Here is a 26462-nt window from a genome sequence, read left to right as displayed (position 1 = left end):
CAGTGTTAATGAAGTCCCTCCACAATGAGGGCCTGCCATATTCTAGGCTCTGGCTAAGCACACAATAGGTTGCCTCTATTTTATTTCAAAAGTTAGTAGGCTATGTTGAAAAAAATTCTTAGTATTTCTTTTTTCTCTTTAGTCAACAGGTTCTTGGGAGAAAAACAGGGACGGCATCTGTTCACAAAGTTACAATTAAAATCGATGAGAATGATGTCTCTAAGCCTTTACAGATTTTTCATGATCCTCCTCTACCAGCTTCTGATTCTAAATTAGTAGAGAGAGCCATGAAGGTAAAAGATGTCAATATATTTTAATATTGGTTTGATTAAATGAATGTAATATAACATCATTTGTACTTAAACTTTTAGCACAAATTCTGTAAAATACCTAATTGTTCCTAAAACCCTTTATGAAACTTGGTTTAAATTATTGTTATGCTTCTATATTGGTTTTTTAAAATCGAATATTTATAATTTTAAAGATTTTTTTCAAAATTTTTAATTTCGATCATTTTATTTTTAAGACCTATCATTTAATCACTATGATAACTGATACATATAGTATCTTGATTTATACTTGGCAAAATGTTAGCTATAGTCTTAAGCTACCAATACCATGTAAGTTTATTTTTTTAACTTTCAGTTTGCACTTAATCGGTGTGATTCTAAAAGGAAATATCTTGAAGCACAATAATCTACTCTCAGGCTTTTAAAGTAAAAATGTTTAAATTGCGCATACAATTGTGTTCTTCTTGTCTGTGCAGATTGATCACTTATCAATAGAAAAACTCCTGATTGACAGCGTCCATGCACGAGCTCATCAGAAGCTCCAGGAACTGAAGGCCATCCTTAGAGGTTTCAATGCCAACGAAAACTGTAAGTTCTTTTAAATTGGCATTTTGTCTTTTGTTTCAATTAGCATTCACTTTTATTTTCTGAAGGGTCTTTTTTAATATGACTTTCCGGATATACTGGTTTTGTTGTAGAGGCCAGACATTTCTGCATTTTAACTTGTGACCTACTAAGTTTGCCCTAATTTTCCCCTTATTTAGCTTTGCCTTATTTTTGAAATGTATGCATATTGACCGCTCCTAAGACTTTTTTTCCTATTGAAATGGAAGCTACTTTAATATTTTATATGAATCTTGTTTCTTTTAGTTTTTGTTCTAAGGTTAAGGCAGCTTTGCAAATATTTGTAATGTATAAAATATGCTGCTTTGAGTGAAAATTTATCCTTTGTCTTTAAAAAAATTTTTTTGAATCGTTAATATATTAACAGGATTCAAAATAAGAAATACAGATACATACACAGTGAAGAATCTTCTAATTACCTAGTAGATCCAGAGCTTTGGGGGACAGTCAGTCATTTAGAAAATAAGTGCTTTCATGCTAGGAATGTAGTTTCACAGTATCATAATGAGCATGTTTACTCTCCTCACCCCAGTTGTTTTTGGCTGTGATGACCGGGAGCCTACAGTGAACAGCCTTTAATTAAGTGAGATGACCTAGGGGAAGTACCATGTAAATGCGAAGTCTCGGTAGCACTAGTAGCAGAGGTACTGCTTGTCATCATCACAGAGCCCACCTCAATCCATTACACTTAAAAAAGCAGCTTCTTAGCTATGGACTAGTCATGCTGGATTAAAACCGCTTTGATGAGGTAGATAAAAACTGCCTGAAGAAAAGGGAAAGTCAGGAAAATGAATTTGTATTTCAAGTACAGTATTTATTCAAGGAAAATGAAAGAACAGAGGTGAAAAAGAGGATCTAAGACAAGTTAAAGACTAGGGAAAGGCAACTTAACTTAAAAATGCAAATACGGGCCTTAAAGAAATAAAGGGTATGCCAGACATCTGGTGAATGTAGTGACTAAATCTCTGTGGGGGGTGGGGCATGTCCTCTAGCCCTATCAAGGTTTAACATTAGATTCCTCATGTTTTAATAATTTTAATTGTAAGATGTAGTGGAAGTTGTCTCCCCCCTCCCAATTTTAATCCCTCAAGCAAAGGTATTAAATACAAACCTAAAATTTATGATTGGAAAGTATAATTATTAATAAAACTCTCATTGGAGTTAGAAAGCCCACATGACATCCCCCTTTTTGTTTTTTAAATAGCTTTATTCACATACAATCCACTCATTCAGTGTTTTTTAATATAGTCAAAGAGTTGTGCAGCCATCACCACAATCTAATTTTAGAAAATTTTAATCATCCCCAAAAGAAACCCTGCACCCATTAGCAGTCACCCCCCATTCACCCCTCCTACCAGCCCTTGGCAACCACTGATCTATTTCTGTCTGTAGGATAGCCTGTTCTGGACATTTCAGAGAAATGAAATCATACACAGCAGGTCCTCAAATAACATCATATTGTTCAACATCGTTTGGTTATAATGTTGATGAGATGACATGGGAACTTAGCTCTTGTTTATATCAATTAGCCTATGATAAAATTGGTTTCATTATACCTCGTTTTGCTTAAAGTCCCGGAACCTATCGATGGCATTGAGTGAGGACTTACGGTAATGTGTGGTCTTCTGCATATTTTTGTTAGCAGAATGTTTTTGAGGTTTGTCCATGTTATAGCATATTTCAGTACTTTATAGCATATTTCAGTACTTCATTTTTATTGTCAAATAATTTGTTACATGGACATAATCACATTCTGTTTGTCCATTCATCATTGATGGGGTTAGTTTCCACTTTTTTTGTGTGTTTTTTTGCCTATGATGGATAATGCATTCATGAGCATTCAGGTCCAAGTTTTTGTGTAGACCTGTGTTTTCATTTCTCTTGAATATGTATATACCTAGGAGTACAATGGCTGGGTCATATGGTAACTCTGTTTTACCTTTTGACATGTTTAACACCTCTTTTTTAATCCTACTAGTAGTGTGTGAGGGTTCCAATTTCTCCACATCCTCACCAACACTCGTTATTGTCTATCTTTTTGTTTCTAGCCACCCTGGTGGGTGTGAAGTGGTATCTCATAGCAGTTTTGATTTGTGTTCCCCTAATGATTGTGACAGCATCTTTTCATATGTCTTCTTTGGAGAAATGTCTGTCCAGATCCTTTGTCCATATTGTAATTAGATTGTTATCTTTTTTTTTTTTTTAAAGATTTTATTGGGGAAGGGGAACAGGATTTTATTGGGGAACAGTGTGTACTTCCAGGACTCTTTTCCAAGTCAAGTTGTTGTCCTTTCAATCTTAGTTGTGGAGGGTGCCATTCAGCTTCAAGTTGTTGTCCTTTCAGCCTTAGTTCTGGAGGGCACAGCTCAGCTCCAAGTCCAGGTGCCGTTGCTAGTTGCAGGGGGCACAGCCCACCATCCCTTGCGGGAGTCGAACCGGCAACCTTGTGGTTGAGAGGACGCACGCTCCAACCAACTGAGCCATCCGGGAGCTCAGCGGCAGCTCAGCTCAAGGTGCCATGTTCAATTTTAGTTGCAGGGGGCGCTGCACACCATCCCTTGTGGGAGTCGAGGAATTGAACTGGCAACCTTGTGGTTAAGAGCCTGTGTTCCAACCCACTGAGCCATCCCGGAGGCAGCTCAGTTCAAGGTGCCGTGTTCAATCTTAGTTGCAGGGGGCGGAGCCCACCATCCCTTGTGGGATCAAGGAATTGAACTGGCAACCTTGTGGTTGAGAGCCCACTGGCCCATGTGGGAATCGAACCGGCAGCCTTTGGAGTTAGGAGCATGGAGCTCTAACCACCTGAGCCACCGGGCTGGCCCAGATTATTTATCTTTTTATTATTGAGTTATAACAATTCTTTATGTAAGTCCCTTTTCATGTATCATGATTTGCAAGAATTTTCTCTCATTCTGTGGGTTGTCTTTTCAGTTTCTTTATGGTATCATTCGTAACAAGATTTTAATTTTCATGATGTCTAGTTTGTCTGTTTTTTGTTGTTGTTGCTTGTACTTTTGGTGTGATACCTAAAGAATCCATTACTTAACCCAAGGTCATGCATGAAGATGTGCTCCTGAGTTTTCTTCTAAGCGTTTTATAGTTTTAGCTCTTACATTTAGATTACCTTTAGTTAATACTTGTGTATGGTGTGAGGTAGGTTCCAACTGCATTTTGTATGGGCATATACAGTTCTCCCAGTAACATTGGTTGAAAAGACTATTTTTTCCTCTATGTAATTTCTTGGCACCCGTGTTGAAATACCCCTTTTGTTCTTAAAACTTATAAGTATTTTTGCAAATCTTAATTTTTCTTAATTTCTAATTTTTCAAAACATGTGTTTCCATAGGAAGTTCTGTGTGATGTTCGTGTAAGTTGTGAAGATTTTTCTTTAGCATTTTGTAGCGATGTCACTGCTTTAATAGCCAGAAGGTTTAAGTTCAGCTGTGTGTTCTTGAACAAGTCACATTCTTTGGGCCCCATTCTCCTTATCTGTAATTAGAGGATGTTAGCCCAGGCTCTTCCTAGGTCTCTAACTCTAGTGGGAGTGTGCTACAGCAGTGGTTTTCAAACCATGGGTGTCTCTCGAGTCCTCAGTGTTAGAGAAAGGTGCTTCCAGAACTATGTTTTGGAGGGGAGGGAGCTGCGGGCACGTGCAGTTGGGCCTCTCATTCCTGCTTTAATCAGAACAGTTCTGGAAATGAGGACTGCTATAGGAAAGGGTCTGCTGACTCACCAATTTAGGACATATGCTTTAACTTGTTTTTGGAATTCATGTTCATGCATTTATACTCCTCATGTAGTCCTACTTGATCCCTTTTGTGATGGGTAAGCATGCTTCAATTGGATCCTTTACTGGGATCAGGCGTTGTTCTTGGAATCTTTTAATCACTGGCTTTTCTTCCAGCTCCGCACTGGAATAAGCTGACATGAGAAGCTTGAAAAATGGAGCATTTCAAGGGAGGGCTGGGGGAATACACAGACAGTAGGTTTTGTACAGCCCAGAGGGCAGTGTGTGGTTTCTTGAGGGTGGGGAAGTCAGGGTGGGCATGTCTTGGGAGAGAATAGGCAGGACTTTAAAGGAAAGTTCAAAAAAAGTAGTACAGGGTACTGAAGGTGACTTGCCACGTGGCCCCATTCACAGCACTGCCTGACTCTTGAAAGCCGGAGCCCTCTCTCGGGTTGTGCTGTATCAGCACTGGACTTGGGGTATCGAGGTCAATTCCAAAGCTGTGAACCACACACAGCCATTCCTGATTTCCTAATTGTTTCTCTTTAGTCTTTATACGTTATATTACTGTCTATTGGTCCGTTCCTCATGTTCTCAACAAACAGCTAGGGAGAAATAGGAGATATGTGTATATTCCTGCTGCAGGAAAAAGTGGTGTCCAGCCCTGTCATCTTGCACAGCCCTTAATTCTCCCTCCTATATTTTATTCACAAGTTTCTCCATTTTTGGATACCTTACCACCTGTTGCCTTTAAATGCTTAGTCTTATATATTTTGTTTTCTGTAAAAAAAATACAGACATTGGTGGCCACAAAATATGTTCAGAGATACACACCAAAGTATTTTCTATCTTTTGGACTGTATTGTATATTCTCCTTTGATGCCCTGTCCTTTCAAGAATACTCAATTTTATAATTAGATTGAAATTATAATTGTTATGCCAATTGTCATAACTAGTTTTATTCCATTGTTTCACTTTAAAAATGGTTTTGCTTTAAAGAATACATTCCTATCCCATTAGGAGTTATAACAGTACAGATGTGTTTTAAAAATCAGCATCCCTGCTTCAAATCCGTAAGTGCTTTTTACTATATTAATAATAAATTCAGCAAAACATGATTTGAATTAATTTGTCACACTGGTCTGAATTATAAAACATTGTAAAAGAAATTCCTATTTGTGCCTTTTTGTTGTTCTATTTCTTTGGATTTTTTAGGTAAGAGTTCTGCGGGACCTGCCTGTTAAACATTTGTATATAAATATGTGTCAAATATACTTGAAAGCAGTTTGTTTTCATCTTATTAAATATGTCCTCTGCATTTTTTTTGCTTTATTAATTTGTTTGATAATTTGTATACACAGTACCAATGATAACTTTACTCATTTTAATTATTGCAAATTCATAATAAGAGTTTGGGTTTGTTTCTTTGATATATAAAGAAGTACAGATAGCATACATTGTTGAGTTCTTTGCTTTAAAGCATCTTTACAAACTTGTCATTTCTTCCTCTTAAGGACCCATGGCACGAACAGCAAGATTTATTGTCCTTGTTTAACAAAGTAGCACCAAGAAGTCACACCTGGTGAAAGGCTGGGCCTACATTACTGCCTGCCTCACTGCCTGCCTTTCTTCTGTGCTGTAGCTTTAGAGGAACGTGGTAACCAAAAGAGCATATTCCTTTTACAACTCCTCGATCTGATCAGCACGTGGTGTGCTTTCAGTACTTTGCTCCTTTACTGGAATTTGTTACGCCAATTTGTGGAATTAAGAGAAAAGTTAATTGGGCCTGGTAGAAATACTGTGAAACTAGACAGTATATTGGCAACTTTGGGAATTTGTGTATAGCAGTTGCCTATGTTCTTGTTTTATCTGTGACTTGGAAATGAGATTAATAAATAACTTGAAAAAACGTTTTTCTACATAATCCATAATATTTAATAGTTCTCGTGTTTTTGTAAACACATGGGCTCTAATTGCCAGAAAACTTCTATGAAGAATGGCATTGAAAATATTTAGGCCATAGATAAAATTTATTGTTTACCAAACAACTAATTTTCTTCCAATTGTATCAAAAAGAACATTAATTATTAACTTAGCAATTACTGATTGAAAGTAACACTAGAACTCAGCTCACTGATGAGGTTAAGTTTTCACAAGCTATTTTAACCTTTTAAAGGAATCTTGGAATTTTTTGTTGTAGTATTTGAGAGGGTATGTTTGTTTCAAGTCCCCTTAAAGATTACATTCTTCCTTTTGAGCTACTAATTGACTTAATACTACTATTCCAATTTTGCAAAAATCATGTTTTTCCTCTCCTGTTCAGGATTGTTCAATAGTTGGTTTGTTTCTATTCACTGAGAAATACTTTTTGAAAGAAAATACTCAGAAATATAATTTTTAATTCTCAACTGTTCAGCTTCCATAGAGACTGCACTTCCAGCTCTTGTTGTTCCCATCTTGGAGCCCTGTGGTAATTCGGAGTGTCTACACATTTTTGTAGATTTGCATTCTGGAATGTTCCAATTGATGCTTTATGGACTTGGTAAGTTACTAAATGATATAGTCAATGTAAGGAAAAATATTTTTAACAAAAGTAAAGTTAAAATTTTCTGCCATTAGATATTGGGAGAGGTGGCATAAGCAGTGTAGAGAATAGACATGGAAAGAATAACTCGTTGACGTCTGTTCCTTGAGGCCCATTTTAATTCTACTTTGGATTTTTTTTGTATCAGAAGTTAAACTTCCCAGTATGAACTGGATTCGGGTTGTTTTTCTTATGTAAAAGTAATAAATGTTGATGGATGATGTTTTTTAGATTAACTTTTACCACTAATAGTTGGGTGACATGGAGATGGATACAAGGGATTCTCATGTCATTCATGGCTGAAGAACATATTTATGACCGTATAAATATCAAATGTGACTTAGGGCACTGAATCCTGGAGGAAATGATGTTTTTCTGGCTTAAACACAGAAGAAATTAAAGTTTGATTTCTGACATATTCCTTTACTGAGTTGGTGTTCTAAAATGATGAAATACTAGGAACTTAGTATTTTTGTATTGCTAATAGAACTTTGTTCTTGAATATATTAGCACATTTTCCATTTAAAATTAATATTAAGCTAGGTATTGATGAAAATAAAAGGTTTTCTGGAATTTTGTATGGCTATAAAGATAGGTCTTTCTGTGAACTGCTCATGGAAAACTGGCCTCATTACTTTGAATCACATCACATTTATGATGGCTAAATGATGGCTAAATTTATGAATTACCTTTTAACTGTGGTTCCAAACCAACCAGGCAGTTGTTTGTTTTTCAAAACTTTTTATTTAACTGTTTTCTTGATTATGAATTAACACAGTACATATTCAAATAAAAAACCTAAACATGTAAAAATGAGAGAAGCAAAAATAATTCTCTCTTGGCAATCATTGTTATTTGAGGGATGTATGCTTGTCTTAGTCAGCTCAGGCTGCCGTAACAAAGAACCAGAGTGGGTGGTTTAAACAACAGAAATTAAGTTTCTCACAGTTCTGGAGGTTGGAAGTGTGAGAACAGATTGCCAGCATGGTCAGTTTATAGTGAGGGCTCTTTTCTGGCTTGTAGACGTTGGCCTTCTCACTGTGTCCACACATGGAAGGAAGAGAAAGAGAGGAAACTCTGTGACCTCTCTTATAAGGGTGCGAATCCCATCATGAGAGCCCCATCCCTGTGCCCTCATCTAACCTAATTTATCTCCCAAAGGTCCCACCTCTGAATGCTATCACATTAGGAATTAGGGCTTCAGAATATGAATGGGGCGGGGGGGAATTCAATCCATAACAGTGCTCCTATATTTTTTTCTTTAGCTGAAATCATTTTATATTTTGCTTTCTGCTCAACATTCTATTATTAGCATTTTATAGTGTCATTAAAAGTTCTAAGTGACATGTATCATTAATCTTCAACCAATAGCTCTTGCTTATGCCAGAGACCATTTGTGTGTAATAAACATTTTAATGGAGTTTTATAGTTTTTACAATTTTTAAGTTTCTAAGTTTAGTAATACTAAGCTTTAAATACATATATATATATATATATATATATATATATATATATAAGTTAAATATATGAAATTACTAGACTAAGAGCTTTGGACATTAAAATATAGGCAAATAATTCACATATTTACTTCCTGCTAGTGTACATTTGCTATTAATTAGTTGTTTTAGCTATAACTCTCCCTAAATGTTAAAGAGGATAACAAATTAGGTTAATTTATGCCTAATGATGCATTTAGTTTTCTCTGACTCAAAAATAACTACTTTCTGCCTAAAACAATACGTTCATTTAAGTTTTGGCCTACCTAGATGTTTTGTGTCTCGTGTAAGCAATTAGTTAATGTGCTTTATTCTATAGACCAGGCCACTTTGGATGACATGGAAAAGTCTGTGAACGATGATATGAAACGGATCGTTCCTTGGATTCAACAACTTAAGTAAGCTTATTTATTTGGTTCAAGACTAAAAATGGAAATGTATTTTGACAAGACACATTTTCTCCGTCATTACTCTTGATCAGTCATTGGCCTTAATTTTTCTGACATGAAACTTGAGCACCTTTTGGTACTTAGAATCTACATTCTCTTGGAATACGTCCAAGATGGCAGTGCTTCATATCAAATTCCCCTCTAAAGCAAATACAGGTGTTAAGGGCATGACATTCAGCTTTAATTCCTTGCTACATTTTCTCTTGTACAAGCACTCTACGAATCACTTACACAATGAATTTTTTTGTATCTAGTGTTCTCTGCAATAGAGTCTTATTTATTCTTATCCAGGATAATCTTCATGGTATGAATCTACCAGCTGACACTTTTCAGAATAATCGTTTCTGCTTCTCTAGTACTGTTATTCAGTTTGTCTCCAAATCCTTGGAATGCTTCATACTGTTAAAATAAATAGAATGAAAATGGAGCTAAAGATAATTCTATGAGGTTTCATTACCACCGTGGTATACCAAGGTATTACGGCAACTATAACAAACTCTTTTCAAATTAATAAAACAAAATTCCAAGGGATGAAAATAAATTTTAGAGATCAAACCTAAAGCTTACATATGGAGAAGGGATGGGGCTAAACAATTCAGTGGAATCTGTTGATTTTGTGATCTTCTAGTCTACCCCTTCTCCTTTTGCAAGTTTTGGTTTTGTAAATATTTGAAGAATTCAATATTATCAAGTCATTTTTTTTTCATTAACAGGACATGATTTTTAATGCCAATAGATAAATGAGCCTTCTTTTGAACAAGTAGTTTATCTGTATATGAGAAATCATCATTACTCTGGGTAACAATTTCTAAAATTTTTGTGGTTTAGCATTTTTTTGTGCATTTTTGAGAATTTTGGCTAAACAAGCAAGGTTTAAATACTTAAATGCTTAGTAATTCACACCTTATGTAACTTGAGGTTGTTTATCTGGCAATTCCAGCTAGCAGAAATATAACTTAAAAGCAGAAAACTAAGTCCTAAAAGCCTTAAACTTATCAAACGTGTGTCTATACTTACATAATTTATTTATAAGAAAATCCCCCTGGTTGTCACTTATAATGTGCTTCCTGCATGATCTTTGGTGAATAACCAGTTTATCACGAATCTATCATGGCACATTAATTTTTTTGACATAACTTTATTGAAGTATGGTTTACCTATCATAAAATTCACCCATTTTAAGTATACAATTCAATGACTTGTAATAAATTTACTGACTTTTGCAACCATAACCACAATCAAGTTTTAGAACATTTCCATCACCTCAAAAAGGTGCTCATTTACAATTATTCCCCCTACCCACCCTAAGCTCCAAGCAACTATGTATATCTTAACTGTTGCTGTTTTTCTTCTAATAATGTACATAGTAGAGATGTCAGTCTCACAAAGGTATGTTGATGGGACTAGAAGTAGATATTTAAAAGCAATTTTAGCAAGTTCAGGATGTTCATTTTTAAATTGTATCCAAAATGATGCAACTATTGGTGTATTTCCAAAATTTATCTTCATTCCTTTCATTAGTAGCCAGTTCTGGCAATTGATCCTGTGAAGTTGCAATTAAATTTAACTTGTTTTCCAGTGGGAAAAAAAAATGATTTCCAGATTTTATACATTTTGGAGTAATAGTCGACAAACTACCATTAAAATGTCATGTATTATAACATGGTTTTACTACACAACTAGTATAGTTTATACCACATGCAGCTCACCACACAAATGCAACAGCAATTGAAGTGGTCTCTACCCTGTTCAGCTGGGCAAGCCTACTGATCATGAGTTTGGATGTAGTGGCATTATTATGTTGCTATGAAAATTTTCTGAATTCATCATCTTATTTTCTGTACGTTTATTACTGTGGGTTAGTGAGAGTTTGTGACCTCTCTTTTTCACATATTCTGTGGTGTCCTAGCCTCAAGAATAGGAAATCAAATAAAAGAAGTACTATAAAAAACATCAAAATGAACAATCTGGTGACTTAACAGAGAGAGGTGAGAAAGAAAGTAATTAATATTTACTGGCACCTGCTAGGTATGCACATCTCTTTACATATACACAGGACAAAAACTGGGACTACACATCTCCAGTGATAACCAGAAAAATCAGGGTCTTTTATATTTATTGTTTGTTACTGTATTTGTTTTATAAACACTTCAGGTATTTTATAAAGGATGTTAAGATTAGTTTGTGCTGTCTTACAAACCATAGGACATCTGTCATCCCCTGTAATAAAATGATATATTGTCTCAGCTTTAATATTAGTTAATTTTACCTCATAACTAATCAAAATCATTCACATTATAGTTTAAACTCCGTGAACTAGAACTAAAACTAACAGTCCAATACAAAACTGAAGAAATGATTCCTCATTGTGGTCTTATGTCCCTTTACTAGTTGAGTTAAATTTCAAATTAATTGTTTTTTTAGTGGTCTTCAATAATCTGTTTAAAAATGAATAGCACACAGTTAATCAGAAAAGTCTGTGATTTTATGATGTGGATTATCTTTTTTAAATTAAGGTTTTGGCTTGGACAACAGCGTTGCAAACAGTCTATAAAACATTTGCCTACGATAAGCACTGAAACATTGCAGCTGTCCAATTACTCAACCCATCCTATTGGAAACCTTTCTAAGAATAAGCTGTTCATTAAACTTACCCGTCTTCCACAATACTACATTGTAAGTATGCATAGGGGTGATTTGGGTGATCAAGTTCAGTTCTATTAGTAATTTGAATAATTGATTATTTAATTGCAAGTTTTAATTGCAAATTTATTTTATCGAATAGTTGACTTTTGTATAGTGATTCTCAACCCAGCAGAAGTGGGTAGTGATGATAAGGATGGGGGAGAGAGGAAAATCATGTCTCTAAGGAATTATATAATAATCGAGGAGGGGTTAGGGAATATAAGGTATGCCCCTATCCATCACCCTAGGATCTTTCCTGCTTGGAATATTGCCTCTGTAAGAAGAAAAAATTTGAAAGCAATTCTGTGAAGGTTTAGAGATGTTTTGGTGTCATAAATTTGTTTCGTTTTAATCAAATGTTAACTTGCATAATACAGCCTATTAACTATAGTCTGGCTGAAGGAACTTTAAGAAAACTTTGTTTTAAAATTTTGGTTACAGTTTCATTTTTGTTTTCTTAACAAGGCTATGTTTAATCTCAGGATCAAAATAATTAAGATTCTAAAGAATTAAACAACAAAGGAATGTCAAGGGAAGGACACAACTGCCCCATTCTCTGGGGTATAATAGCTATTCCAGTTTAACACCTAACTTCAAAACAAAATTAACTTTTATATTTCTAAATGAAATAATGTGCAATCACCATCTTCATCTGAGCTTATTCTAATTTTCAAACACAAGGCTTCATTTTAAGGTTGGAAAAAAACTTAACAAGAATGATGGCTGACCTTAGTATGTAGTGTGTACCTTACAGGACATTTTTTTTAATAATCATAACACAGTAATAATGCCATTAATGAAGTCCTCAATTTAGAATCTGGAACATTCTTCCATCAAAGGGGGTAGAGGGGTATTTAGTCTAATGACTTTGTCTCAAGATCTTCATCTCTTGTTTGCTCCACTTGTATTTTCTTTTCAGTAACTGGATTAATGCTTTGAGCCCAAAATGAGATATATTTTTTATTACTGTAGATTACATGTTGTTTGGTGCTCAGTTTCCATTTGTTCCTCTTGCTTGCGTTTTCTATCTGCTGCTTCTTTCTCATGTTGGCCTTTCAGCATATTCCTTCTGTGAGCTGACTGAAAGTTTCTCCCACCTTTTCTCTTCTTTTCGCCTTCTTGATCATCTTCATCTTCAGAATCAGAGGTTGATGTAACCCCTGTTTTAGCTAAATTTTTCCTTTTTGATTCAACTTCTTTCTTCCCCTCTTTTTTGTCTGGCTCTTTTCTTGGCTTTTCTTCTTCCTTCTGGCCTTCTTCATCCTTTTTAAGCTGCTTTTTAGGTTGTTTTTCCTCTTGCCCCTTTTTCTTACTTTTGTCTTCCTCAGTTACCATGTCACTCTCTGAAGGACAGGTCTGTTTTACCATTTTGGGTCTGCCTCTTGGTTTTGGAATCTTGACTTCCGAAGCTGCAGGTCGTCCTCTTTTAGGACTCACTTTTACATTAACAGATGCTGCTGCTGTTGTCACCACTCCTGCCTCCTCGGTTTCAACTTGCTTTTCTGCCTTTCTCTTTCTCCCTCTTCTGGCAGCTTTTGGAGTGTTTATGTCAATTGCTTTAGTCACATCCTCATTGCTGGCTTTTTCTTCATGGTCAGTATTTTCCTTTGAAACACTAGTTTCTTTTTCTTCAACTTCAACATCAGATGATGCATTTGATTGTTTAGCTGATGCCTGTTGACTTGAAAATTTCACTTTCGGATTGTTATCTATCTCCCATAAACCTTCATTAAAGCCTTTTCGTTTATTTAGTTTTCCGCACTTTTCCTTATTTTCTGAGTAAGGAAATATATCCTTTGGGCCTAAAAAAGCAGTCTTGTGAGTTCCAAAAAAGAAAGTGGGTAGTTTGTGGGTGGCTTTACAGCTCCATCAGGAACTTCATCTACTCGAGCTGGCCAATGGGGATAACCTTTCATCTTGGCGAAGATGAGGTCTCGTCTCCAAGTTTGAAATCGCAAGTCATGTTTCGCTAGGGGCGATGCCGGGGGTATGAAGCCCAGGGCGGTAGGGATGGCAGGGGGGTATGAAGGCGGACGAACAGGAGCCGAGGCTCTGGGGGCGGGTGGCAGCAACCGGAGGATGGCTGGGGTGCCCCGATGTGCCTGCGGGGGCCTCGGGCGCTGAGGCTGCAGTGGCGGGCCCGCCGCCTCTACGCAAGCCACCTGCGCCACCAGCTGCCACAGAGGCGTCTCAGCGGCCCCGCAGAGGGGTCTCAACGGTGCCAAATCGCAACCGCCGCCGCCATCGCTACGCTGCTCTGAAGGAACTTTATTTTCTCATCCTTGACTGAGTGCATATACATCCAGTTTATTGATTGCATGCACATTTCAGTGCATAGTAAGATTATTCTGTCTTACTCCTTTTTCACTCTTTCTAGGTGTTTCCCAGTTAGTTTCTTTGAGATCTTTGGTTAAAGTTTTGCAAAAATTGAAACATGAACTCACCCTAAATACATTTCCTTGCTTGTTGAAATTTCTGTGTACACCAAGTAGATACTTCTGGCCAGGAATCTAAAGTGTTCGAAAAAGTTAATTCAAGATTGTTGGTTGAAGGTAATAGGAGTGAATTTTTTTAAGGTTTTGACCTGTACTTTTAAAAGATGTCTTTAAAAAGTGCCCTGTGTATGCCTAATGCTGATCACTGCACTGTACACCTGAACCTGAAGCTGAACAGTAATGAATGTCAACTACAATTACATACATACATATGTATGTATGTGTATATATATATATATATATATATATATATAGTTACCGGAAGCGGAGTACAGCATTAGTAATAGAGACAGTGGAAATGTAATGGCTCTGTGCGATGTCAGAGGGATAGCGGATGGGAGGAGGGGAGTTATCACTGTGAGGGATATAAATGATAAATGTCTATTATATTGTTTTGTACACCTGAAACTAATAAAAAAAAAAAAAAGAAGAAGAAGAATGGATACAAGAGGGACCAAGAAAGATGGTAGATTTTATGGGAAGCCCAACAGAAGAAGAGCTAAACTTGTCACCTCCTCGCTCACCTCCCAATGTACTTGGAAAATGGGTTGTGCATTTCTCATTAACTTGAACAAGGGAAAAAGATGCTTTGTATATTTGTAAATGAGAAAGAACGTAGGGGGGGAAAAAGTACCCTGTGTAGTCTGACATACCTTTTTTTATACGTATTTTCAATTAAAGTTGACATTCAACATTATTTTCTATTAGTTGCAGGCGTATAGTGTAGTGGTTAGACATATAATTTACAAAGTGATCCCCTTGATTAGTCTGATACCCACCTGGCACTATACATAGTTATTACAACATCATTGACTATATTCCCTTTGCTGTACCTTACATCCCTGTGACCATTTCGTAATTACCAATTTGTACTTCTTAATCCCTTCACTTTTTTCACTCAGTTCCCCAACCCCCCTCCCATCTGGCAACTATCAGTATGTTCTCTGTATCTATGAGTCTGCTTCTGTTTTATTTATTTTGTTCTTTAGACTCCACATATAAGTGAGATCATATGGTATTTGTCTTTCTCTCTTTGATTTGTTTCACTTAGCATAATACCCTTCAGGTCCATCCATGTCCCAAATGGGTAAGATTTCATTCTTTTTTTTTTTATGGTCAAGTAATATACCGTTGTATATATTATATATATATATATATATATATATATATATATATATATATATATATATAATATATATGTATATATATTGTATATATATATGTGTATATATGTTTATATATATTCCACATCTTTATCCAATCATCTATTGATGGACACTTAGGTTGCTTCCATATCTTGGCTATTGTAAATAATGCTGCAGTGAGCACAGGGGTGCGTATATCTTTTTGAATTAGTGTTTTGCATTTCTTCAGATAAATATCCAGAAGTAGAAATTCTGGGTTATAAGGTAGTTCTGTTTTTAATTTTTTGAGGAACCTCCATACTGTTTTCCGTAGTAGCTGCACCAGTTTTCAGTCCTACCAACAGTGCATGAGGGTTCCCTTTGCTCCACATGTTGCTTGTTGATTTATTGATGATGGCCATTCTGACAGGTGTGAGGTGATAGCTCATTGTGGTTTTAATTTGCAGTTCTCTGATTAGTGAATCTTTTCATATGTCTATTTGCCATGTGTATGTCCTCTTTGGAGAAATATCTGTTCAAATCCTGTGCCCATTTTTTAATTGGATTTTTACTTTTTTTGGTGTTGAGTTGCATGAGTTCTTTTTTTTTAATTTATTGGGGTGACATTGGTTAATAAAATTATATAGGTTTCAAGTATACAATTCTGTAATACATCATCTATATATAGAGGGTGCCAAAAGCATGTTACACATTTTAAGAAAGGAAAAAACTGTATTAAGATTGTAATACTCAATATATACTGATAACAAAAGATGAATACAAGTCACGTGTATACATTTTTTTGGCACTTCTGGTATTGCATTGTTTACCACCCAAAATCAAATCTCTTTCCGTCACCATATTTTTGACTCCCTTTACCCTTTTCTACCTCCCCCTCGCCCCCACATGAGTTCTTTATAAATTTTGGGTATTAAACCCTTATTTTATATATTGTAAGTATCTTCTTACATTCAGTAGGTTGTCTTTTTGTTCTTTTGATGGTTTCCTTTGCTGTGCAAAAGCTTTTTAGTTGGATGTAATCCCATTTATTTTTTTCTTTTGTTTCCCTGCCCGAGGTGACAGATCAGAAAAAATACTACTAAGAGCAATGTCAAGAGAGTTTACTGCCTATGTTTTCTTCTAGGAGTTTTATGGTTTTGGAGTTTTATTAAGTTCTAGGAGTTTTATTAAGTCTTTAATCCATTTTGAGTTTATTTTTGCATATGGTATGTGAGAAGGTGGTCTAGTTTCATTTTTTTGCATGTATCTGTCCAGTTTTCCCAACACCATTTATTGAATAGACTGTCTTTATTGTATATTCTTGCCTCCTTTGTCATAGGTTAAATGACCATATAAGCATAGGTTAATTTCTGGGCTCTCTCTTCTGTTCCATTGGTCTGTGTGTCTGTTTTTATGCCAGTACCATGCTGTTGTGATCACTATAGCCTTGTAGTATAGTTTGATATCAGGTACTGTGATACCTCCAGTTTTGTTGTTTCTCAAGATTGCTGTGGCTATTCAGGGTCTTTTATGGTTTCATATAAATTTTAGGATTATTCTAGTTCTAAAAAGTGCCATTGGTATTTTGATAGAGATTACATTGAATCTATAGATTGCTTTGGGTAGTGTGGACATTTTAACAATGTTAATTCTTCCTGTCCATGTGCGTAGCATATGCTTCCATTTATTTATATCTTCAATTTCTTCAGTGTAGTCTGACATCTTAAGTTAGAGTTACTTATGTAAACTAATAAATCTCATTAATGTGAATTTCACTTTTTTCTGAATTTTTAAACACCAGCTGTGGAACTAGATTTGGCACATGACAAAGGATTGTTGTTTCATTTCTTGGTGAGCTTCCCAGTTGACCTTTGAAATGATATGCAGAATATACACACAATAATCAAACCTGTGAACACACAAGGATCTCTTACGCTGAGCCACACATACACAAAATGGTTGTAATTTATTATTTTCTGACCTTAATTCAGTATCAACAAAAAGCCAGGCTTTAGTTTCAATTACTAGTGATTTATTATGAAGCAATAGTTTGGATCACAGGGTTTAGACCAAAACTGAATGTATATTACTGAGTTAGGGATGACATACTCATAGAAGTAGACAAACTACTACCGTGGACGTTAAGAAGAACAGAGGACAGGCTTGCTGCCTTCCAATGTCTTTCTGCCGTTTTACTTTTCTCAGATTTATTAAGATATACTTTACATATAGTAGAAATTCATTTTTTTTGTCTGGATTTTTAATAAATGCATGCAGTTTTGTAACCTTATCTCAACAGAACACAACAGCTATCCCCCAGAATTCCTTCATGCTGCCCCTCTGTAATCAGCCCCCCTTGGCGCACTGTCAGTTAGTTAGTGACCACTGACCTGTTTTCCCTCTGGCTGGTGTTGCCTTTCACTCTAGTTTCATTCACTCAGCATAATGCCCTTGACTTTCATCCATATTGTTGTATGTGTAATAGTTCACTCCTTTCATTGCCTAGTAGTATTCCATGGTATAGATGTGCCAGTTTGTTTAGCCAGTCTCCAGTTGAAAGACATCTATCTGGGTTGTTTCCAGTTTGGGTCAGTTAGGAATAAAACTGCTATAAGCATTTGCATGTAGGTTTTTTTGTGAATTTAAGTTTTCATTTGTTTTGGATATGTAACTGGTATTGGGATTGTTGGGTTATAATAGTAAGTGTATGTTTAGCTTTATAAGAAATGGCCAAACTGTTTTCCAATGTGGCCAGATCATTTTGCATTCCTGCCAGCAATACAAAAGAGTTCCAGCTGCCCTGCATCCTTGCCACTTGGTATTGCAGTTTTTTGTCTTTTTTTCTTTTTTTTTTTATTAAAGTTTATTAGGGTGACAATTGCAGTGTTTTTTTAAATTAGCCATTCTGATAGATAATGTCGTGGTATCTTATTGTAGTCTTAATTTACGCTGCCCTAATGACTGATGGTGCTGAATGTCTTTTCATGCGCTTATTTGCAATCCGTATATCTTCTGTGGTGAAGTGTTCATATTACTTTTCATTCTTCCATTTTCTCAAGTGTATCTGTGATGCTTGAGTGTTGGCCAATTTCCTGAAAAGACAATCGGGAAGGGTGCAGGGGAGGGGTAAGAGAGGTAGGAAGAAAGGGAAGTGTGTGTTTGTCAAGAATGGCATTTATTTCTCTCACTAAAGTATTTAGGGGACTTTTCTTATGTTTCAGGTAGACCTTGAAAATGCTAAACTGGTATAGTGGGTAAGAGCAAGGTCTCTGGAGCCAAACTGCTAGGATCAAAGCATGAGTTCATCACTTCTTAGCTCTGAGACCTTGGACAAGTAACCTAACTTTTGTGCCTCAGTTTCCTCCTCAGAAAAATGAAGATAAGAATCTCTGCTTCACAGTTACTAGGATTAAATGTGTTAACATCTGTGAAGTAGTTAAACAGAACACGGCACATAGTAAACTCTCTATCAGTGTTAAATCTTGATGATACCGTGCTCCTTATCCTCACAGTGACTACATTTTTCAGTTGAACAATCAGGGTTTATTTTTATATGCTTCCAAGTACGAGAGATAGTTGTCATTTTTCTCTGCCATAATAGTGGAATTTTTAGGATGTTTTTTAATGGTTAAACGAGACAGCAGGGCATTTTAAAATATCACTTTAGAAACTCGAGCAGAACTACTGGACTTAAGCATAAATTTTTTTGAATTTGTAAACTAAGCTATGAATATCAAGAACACTTAATGTGAGTAGTCTAAATGTCCCATTTGCTATATAGTTTATGGTTGCTTTTACTGTTGTTCTTTAACCTGATCTAATTTTTAGAAAACAAATTATGTATTTACTAGGAATGCTTCTTTTGACATCATGATTGATTTGTTCTTGTTTAAAGAAAAAAGACATTAACGTTAGATTTACAATTCTGAAACCTACCAGTATAAGGAGGAAAATATCCAATACCTAATCATTTCTCTGAGTCTCCTTTCTCATTTGGGCCTTTTTAGGTTGTGGAGATGTTGGAGGTTCCCAATAAACCCACACAGCTGTCATACAAGTACTACTTCATGTCTGTCAATGCTGCAGATCGTGAAGACTGCCCTGTCATGGCACTCCTGCTGCAGCAATTCAAGGAAAACATCCAGGAATTGATTTTTCGTACAAAAACTGGCAAACAGCCTCGAACCGGTACCAAGCGCAAGGTATGATCACATATGGAAATGATCACAGAATTTGTGTGTGTTAATTTTGTTGTGTTCTTTAACTGTTTTTAATATGGGAAATAATTAGATAGGGTTTTTAAGAGACTGGGCAGCAATAAGGTTTAAGTAACAACTGTCTACATTTCTTGAAAATGCTTCTCCTTGAATTAATAGTTAATTATATGCCATTTTCCACAAAAGAACTTGTTAAGTACACAGTATTTACTATTAAACTTCCCTTATTTAGACCAATATTTGCTCAGTAAACATTTGTTGAATGTATAAGATTTTTGGTTAACCTTGAGCTTTGTCAAATAGTTTAGCTACCTTAACTAGTTACATCATGTGTACTTTTTTACCCACTTATGTTCTTAAATTCTAGTTGTCTGATGATTCGTGTCCAGTAGAACCCAAGAAAACCAAACGATCAGGAGAAATGTGTGCCTTCAATAAAATTCTAGCTCACTTTGTTGCTATGTGTGATACAAATATGCCATTTGTAGGACTTCGGTTGGAGGTAATTTTTTTATACAATTTTGGGGACTCTAAATGAAATAATTTTTAAAATGCTTTGCTAAAGCTACATGGATTCCATTAGAATCAGAATGGTTGTAATCTTGTTCATTTTGGGAGGTGTGGGGTTGAAATCATAGTATCTCATGGTATACATGTAAACCATAAATTATTTCATCTCTCTGATTCAAATTGCTCTTTATGGAAATGGAAAGTAAATTCTTTGCAGTTAGAAAAAAGGGACAACTTTTGAGAGTTAACATCTTGTATACCTCTTAGTAGGAGTATTATTTAACTCTGTGAGGATGGTTAGTTGATAACAGGCAGGAGTGGCTTACTTTTGAGTTGGTGAAGCCGTACATATTGCTTACACACTAATAACATTGGGTTCCTTCTGAGAAACAGGTCAGAAAGAATATTAAACTAAATTTACTTTTGTCATATGGAGGAAGCGATAGACTTATGCAGAATTAGTGTTTTTCAAGAATACATTGTTGTGGTAATCCAGCATGAGCCCAAAACATGAAAGTAAAGGGAGGTAACAGAACCTGTACTTTAATATTTCCAAAAAGGGCTTTAAACCAGGATTGGCAACCCTTAAAAGTGATACACTAAAACCTTAATTATTTCCCTCCAGTTTAAAGTTTTATTTTTGTAAGCCTCCTCCCCTCTGTAAATTACTGTGAATGAAGAGATCTGGAAATGTGGAAATGGTTTATTTCAATTGAGCTGATGATGACCATCTTGGGAAGACTTCTTGAAAATATTTTTATGCTTTAGAGCAGGGATTGACAAACTTTTTTAAAGGGTCAGATAATAAATATTTTATGCATGTGGGTCATATGGTCTTGTACAACAGCTACTCAAATCTGTTGTGTGGTATGAACCGGCCATAGTTGATATTTAAACAAATGAGCGTGTCTGTGTTCTAGTAACACTTTATATACAAAAACAGGCGGTGGGCTGGATTTGGTCCATGAGCTCTTGTATGCTGACCCCTGCTTTGTAGTGTTTCGGGATCTGAAGGAGGAGGATAAGGTGTGACATTGTGAAGAGCAGCAATAGTCCAGAGAAATCCAAGCCCAGAAACGGGCACCTAAAATAGATAACTCCTGTCCTCAGTGTCCCAGCTCCTAGAGCTGTGAGCTTGATGAATGTCCTTTTATTTGGGTACTGGCCATTGCTCCTAAACTGTGCAGGCAGTGTCCATGCTTCGTATCTGCTTGACTGTGTTCTTGGGCTTTTTCATTGTGTCATATGGATTGATTGTATGAATATCATTCAGTTACTACCTTTGCAGTGCGAAGGGAGACTACCTGGTACCCAGGGGCGATGTAATGCAATTCTTTCCTCTCCCTGCCTGCTCTCTTTCCCCCTGCCCACAGGCTAGACATCGCAGAAACTAGTGGTGCCACATAGACTAACACATATAGATACGTGTTCTCTCTGTCCTCCTTCTCTGTGCTCCTAAACTGTTGTGCACGTAAGACATGTAAGCACATTCTGTAGTACTCTATTGTACTCAATCAAGCTCTTAAAAACTTACCTACTCTTTCTCTCTCAATGAAAAAGACATGTTAGAGACAAAAGCAAGCACATTTGCTGCTTAAAGGAATTTATATGAGATGTGAATAACTAAAGCTAACCTTACCTAGGATGTTTATATCCCTGATCCATAGAATAAAGGCAATATTTTTGAGCCCTCCCACACTTCACTTCCTTTTGAATCTGAACCCTTACTGGTGATTTGGTCAGCACCTCTTTTTCTAAACCTCTGTTTTTCCCAGGCTGAAAGAGCAGGGCTCAGTCAAATACTGAGGGCTGCCTTAAATCCTTGCTGGAACAAGGTGGGTACAAATAGTCTACCATAGAAGACCTGGGAATATTTGCCAAAGGCAAGCATTTCTTTGGTAGATAGGTGACTTTCTGGCATACCTAAATAACCTGTAGTTCCACAGATTGGGACTCAGGCACTATCCCTGCATTTATCTTTTAACTCACTTTCTGAATCCTCCTATTGGGAACGATACCCCATTTGGGGAAATGCATATTGGAAATATTTTCTTTTTGGGTTTCACACAGGAAATAGTTTGTTAAAAATAAAAATGTATTCCAGAAAAGTTATAAATTAAAAATTATTGTTTGTGATTAGAAGTGAGATATGGCTATCATTCAAACTGTTTCAAACAAACATAATTGAATGACACAAGAAAGCCAATCTTATTTTACAGTTGTGTCATTTGGAACCACCAGAATTGATTCTGGATTACTTTTGGGTCACTACAAAAGTTGGATCAGTCCCCCGAATTTTGAAGATTTGACCCTTATGGAGGTGTTTTCTAAATACAAGCTCTGAATCGTCTTTTGAGTTTGGCTGGACTTAATTTAGTTTCCCAGGAAATAAATGATGTGGCCAGTGCTCATGCCTAATACGTTGTAACTTTGGCTGTAGAACAGATGCCACGAGAATAGGCAACAGTACTTAGAAAAGGTAGTTTCCTTTGTAAAATTGGTGGTCTGATATAACCTGTGCTTTTTTCTTTCCAGTTGTCCAATCTGGAGATTCCACATCAAGGAGTACAAATGGAAGGTGATGGCTTCAGCCATGCTATTCGTTTATTGAAGTAAGTGCCTGTCGCGTGTCCCATTTGGTGCCACACATTGTAAGCACCCCGCCAGAGCTGCTCCTCTCCATCTGTGAGACAGCATAAAGCAGAATTCAGAACCTGTGGATAGCGTGGATTTCTACATAGAATTCCTAAGGTCTGGCGAGGATTCTTTCACCTGCTGAGTGGAGATCCAGCACAACATGATATTTTAGGATGTCTTTCCTCTGCATTTCTTTCTTTCATTCAACAGATGTTTCCTGAGCGTGACTATGTGTCAGGCTTGAATTCTGTTAGGGTCCTTCCGGATACTGTGGGTTCATGAAGCAGGGGGATCTGGGCTAGTTTGGAAGTCAGGAAAGGTATCACTGAGGAAGTACCAATCGGACTCTGACTGCAGGAGAGGTGAGAATTAAAGTAAAGGGCCCTTGGGTGGGAGTGGGTGGTCCTAACCAGAAGGGATAACTGCTCTTGGGAAGACTTGGAGGAAAGAGAGCTCAGCATCCTGGAACTGAAAGAACTTCAGCATGGCGGGAGTGGGGAGAGGTGACGCTGGAGATGTAAACAGGAAGGGGTCAGGTCCCGCAGGGCTTTGTGAGTGTCCTTAAGGAAGTAAGACTATCCAGATGGCAGTGGGAAGCCATCCGGTGATTTTAAGCAGAAACTGACATCATTAGATAGGTAGTTTTGAAAACTCACCCTGCTAAACAATATGGAGAATAAATTGGAGAGGAACAAGACGGACGTGGTGAAACTGGTTGTTGAAAAGGTTCACACAAGAGTTGTTGATGGCTTGGACTAGGGAAGGTTCCATAGGGACTTGGGAGATGAAATATTCAAGGGTTGGTGATTAGATTGATGTTGAAGATGAGAAAGGAGAAGGTGGCAAAGGTGACTCTCTTAGTTTTATCTTGGGCAAATGGTGGTTTCTGAGATAAGGTCACTGAAGATGTGAGTTTGAAGGGGCTTTGCTACGTTTGAGGGGCCTAGCATTCCTTTGGGCAGGTAGGGGGAAGTGTCTCAAGCTCAGATGACAGGTTTGGGCAGGAGAGGTAGATGAGTCATCACCAAGGTGATAGTAATTGAGTTGAGATAGTACTGTGTTTCCCTGAAAATAAGCCCCACGTAAGATCATCAGCCAGACGGACGCCCTAATGCATCTTTGGGAGCAAAATTAATATAAGACATGGTCTTATTTTTGGGGAAATAACAGTATAAGACCCCATCTTATTATCGGGGAAACATGGTAAATTAGATCACCAGGAAAGAGAATACAGGGAGATGGGCATCAGGTTTGGTTCTAAACAGATGGAGGCCAAGGGGCCAAAGGATGCTTAAAAGGAAAGCTAATGCAGTGTGTGTGCTTCATAAGGTGACCAGGACGGACTTGCAAAGCTAGCATGCCATTTAAGACATCAACCTTTTTCTTTTTTTTTAACTATTAGGTGACCAAGCTGACATTCAGACAAAGGAGTCTGGCTTTAGAGCCATCTTGTTTTTCTGTGTTTTTTTAATTAATTTTATTGGGGAATATTGGGGGACAATGTGTTTCTCCAGGACCCATCAGCTTCAAGTCAAGTCGTCCTTCAGTCTTGTTGTGGAGGGTGCAGCTCAGCTCCAGGTCCAATCACCGTTTTCTATCTTTAGTTGCAGGGGGCGCAGCCCACCATCCCTTGTAGGAATTGAACCAGCAACCTTGTTGTTGAGAGCTGGCGCTCTAACCAGCTGAGCCATCTGGCCGCCCGAAAACATCAACCTTTTTGATGCAGAAAACATTTTCTTTTTTCTATCTTTTTTTTATTTTAATTTGTATTGTTTCTTAGATGTTGCTTAATAATACAAACCATGTAAGCAATTTTTATTGATTGAATTCCTCTGTCTGACAAGAAATGGCAGCTCTACAGTTTGAACCAGCAGGGCTTTAATTTTTGTTACTTGGGAATCAAGTTTGTTTCTGTGGAAGACGGGAAGGGCTAGCAAATGGCGGGCACTCCACCCTTGTGTCAGGCTGCTCACTCTGGCTGCGGGGCTGAAGAACTGGAATAGCTTCCCTTCCTGGCTATCTCAACGCCATCTCTATGAGCTGTTTTCAGGAGAGGGAAAGCTAGTCTTACAGTGGAAATCAATAAGGAAAATGTAGTACTTTTAATGTAATTGCCTTTGGTTTTGAATTACTTCTGCTTAAAATGCAGGGTTGTTTTTTTCTTTTCACTCTTCTTGGCAACTGCAGATAAGTAGATGATGTTAACATTTGTGTTCTGTTCTCTTAGTTATGTTTTTCGTGTTTTGCAAGAATTTTAAAATATCTCACGCTCAGTAGTTTTATGAAAGAAATTTCAGTCCCCTTTCTTTTTGAACTCGAGAACTCATAATAGTCCTGCCTAAGAACAAAGCACTTCGTATTTTTCAGCTTCATTTTACAATGATTTTTAAGAAAGTCTTTACTGTATCCTGGCTAATATTTTCTTTAATTAAAACTTAAACGGAAAATATATAAAAATGAATAAATTAAAGATAACTGTCCACTATATGCTGCCCCTTATGGGGGGTAGGTAGAAGTGAAGAAAGAAAAAGTAAACAATAAATGTCTAAACATGACTTTATTAAATTAAAATCCTGCATAGATCTAATTAGTATGTGATTGCTTTAATACATTTCATCTTCAGAAACTGTTCTTTATGCTTTTAGTCCTGGATATATTAATATTAAAAGGGAGTATGAGTTGATACTTCAAAGCTTTAAAATCAGCACATTTTTCTTCTCTTTGCAAAAATATGTTCTGTTCTTGTTCAGCTTACGTCCTTGAAAATCTGTTGAGCAGGCCTCCTTGATGTATCTCTGAAAGTATCGTGGCAAACACCTTAGATTGCTATGGTTCACGGACCTGTTGCTTTGTGCGGATTCAAAAGAGCCTTGATTCTACAGCAAAAACAGCACAAGGCTCAAGCAGCATGCTCATGGTGCCTGGTTTTGAGCTCTTGAGCAAACCTCCCACCTTCTGAACTGACGGTACAGTAATGGGCAGAGATGCTGGTCCTCTCGCCACATCCACAAGATTTTTTCATCTCTGTTCCATTGTGTTTCTTTGCCTCTTGTAGCTTATACACATAATGCATAGGCCCAGCTCTTTTTTGCAAGTTAGGGCTCAGCTTATGTCAGTTGTGTGACTCAGTCCTTCTGCATATGTATGTACAACCTTTATAAAACCCTCTTCACTTTCCTTGTAGGCACAATGGCGCTTCTTTTACTAGCACTTTCAGTGATCGCCCCGGTTTTGTACCACAGGGACATGATGTGGTTACTGATGTTTGTAAAATCCCTCAAAACGAAACTGACACACACAGTACATGATGGCCAAACAGGAGCAGTGCTGGCACACATCTGCCCTAGAACACCAAAGCCGACTTCCTAAATATGTTCAATACTTGGAATTATAGGAGAAAAATCAGTCAGGAGTAGCTGTTTAGATCGAAAAACTTTTTTGAGTTGGTACAAATTTTCAGATAAGGTTAATCCATTGTCCAGGAAATGTCTTCCTCAGTTCTTAATTTTTGGCAAATACAGTAGTTTGAGTTTGTAACCGTTTTGTCAGGTTTTCCTTTTGGGGAACCTGTTTTGTTTTTTCCCTCACATAGTAGTCATGTGGGGAAGATTAAAATTATAATTT

At 36.8% G+C, this 26462-nt stretch overlaps 1 protein-coding gene and 1 pseudogene across 2 annotated transcripts in view; one reads left to right on the top strand and one right to left on the bottom strand.

Moving 5' to 3' along the window:
* MED14 (mediator complex subunit 14) overlaps positions 1 to 26462 on the top strand; it is a 76752-nt gene that overhangs the window by 16807 nt on the left and 33483 nt on the right. For both annotated transcript variants that reach the window (XM_019747848.2, XM_019747847.2), the window contains exons 9-16: positions 143 to 293; positions 767 to 878; positions 7058 to 7183; positions 9041 to 9119; positions 11687 to 11846; positions 19482 to 19676; positions 20059 to 20193; positions 22737 to 22813. In XM_019747848.2, the coding sequence (XP_019603407.1) occupies positions 143 to 293; positions 767 to 878; positions 7058 to 7183; positions 9041 to 9119; positions 11687 to 11846; positions 19482 to 19676; positions 20059 to 20193; positions 22737 to 22813 (1035 nt within the window). The remainder of the gene's footprint in view (positions 1 to 142; positions 294 to 766; positions 879 to 7057; positions 7184 to 9040; positions 9120 to 11686; positions 11847 to 19481; positions 19677 to 20058; positions 20194 to 22736; positions 22814 to 26462) is intronic.
* Positions 12709 to 15422, bottom strand: LOC109455924 (PC4 and SFRS1-interacting protein; annotated as a pseudogene).

Source organism: Rhinolophus sinicus, chromosome X, assembly GCF_036562045.2.
Source record: "Rhinolophus sinicus isolate RSC01 chromosome X, ASM3656204v1, whole genome shotgun sequence".
Classification (NCBI taxonomy): domain Eukaryota; kingdom Metazoa; phylum Chordata; class Mammalia; order Chiroptera; family Rhinolophidae; genus Rhinolophus; species Rhinolophus sinicus.
Note: the sequence above shows the minus strand (reverse complement) of the source record. Positions and strands in the feature narration are given on the sequence as shown.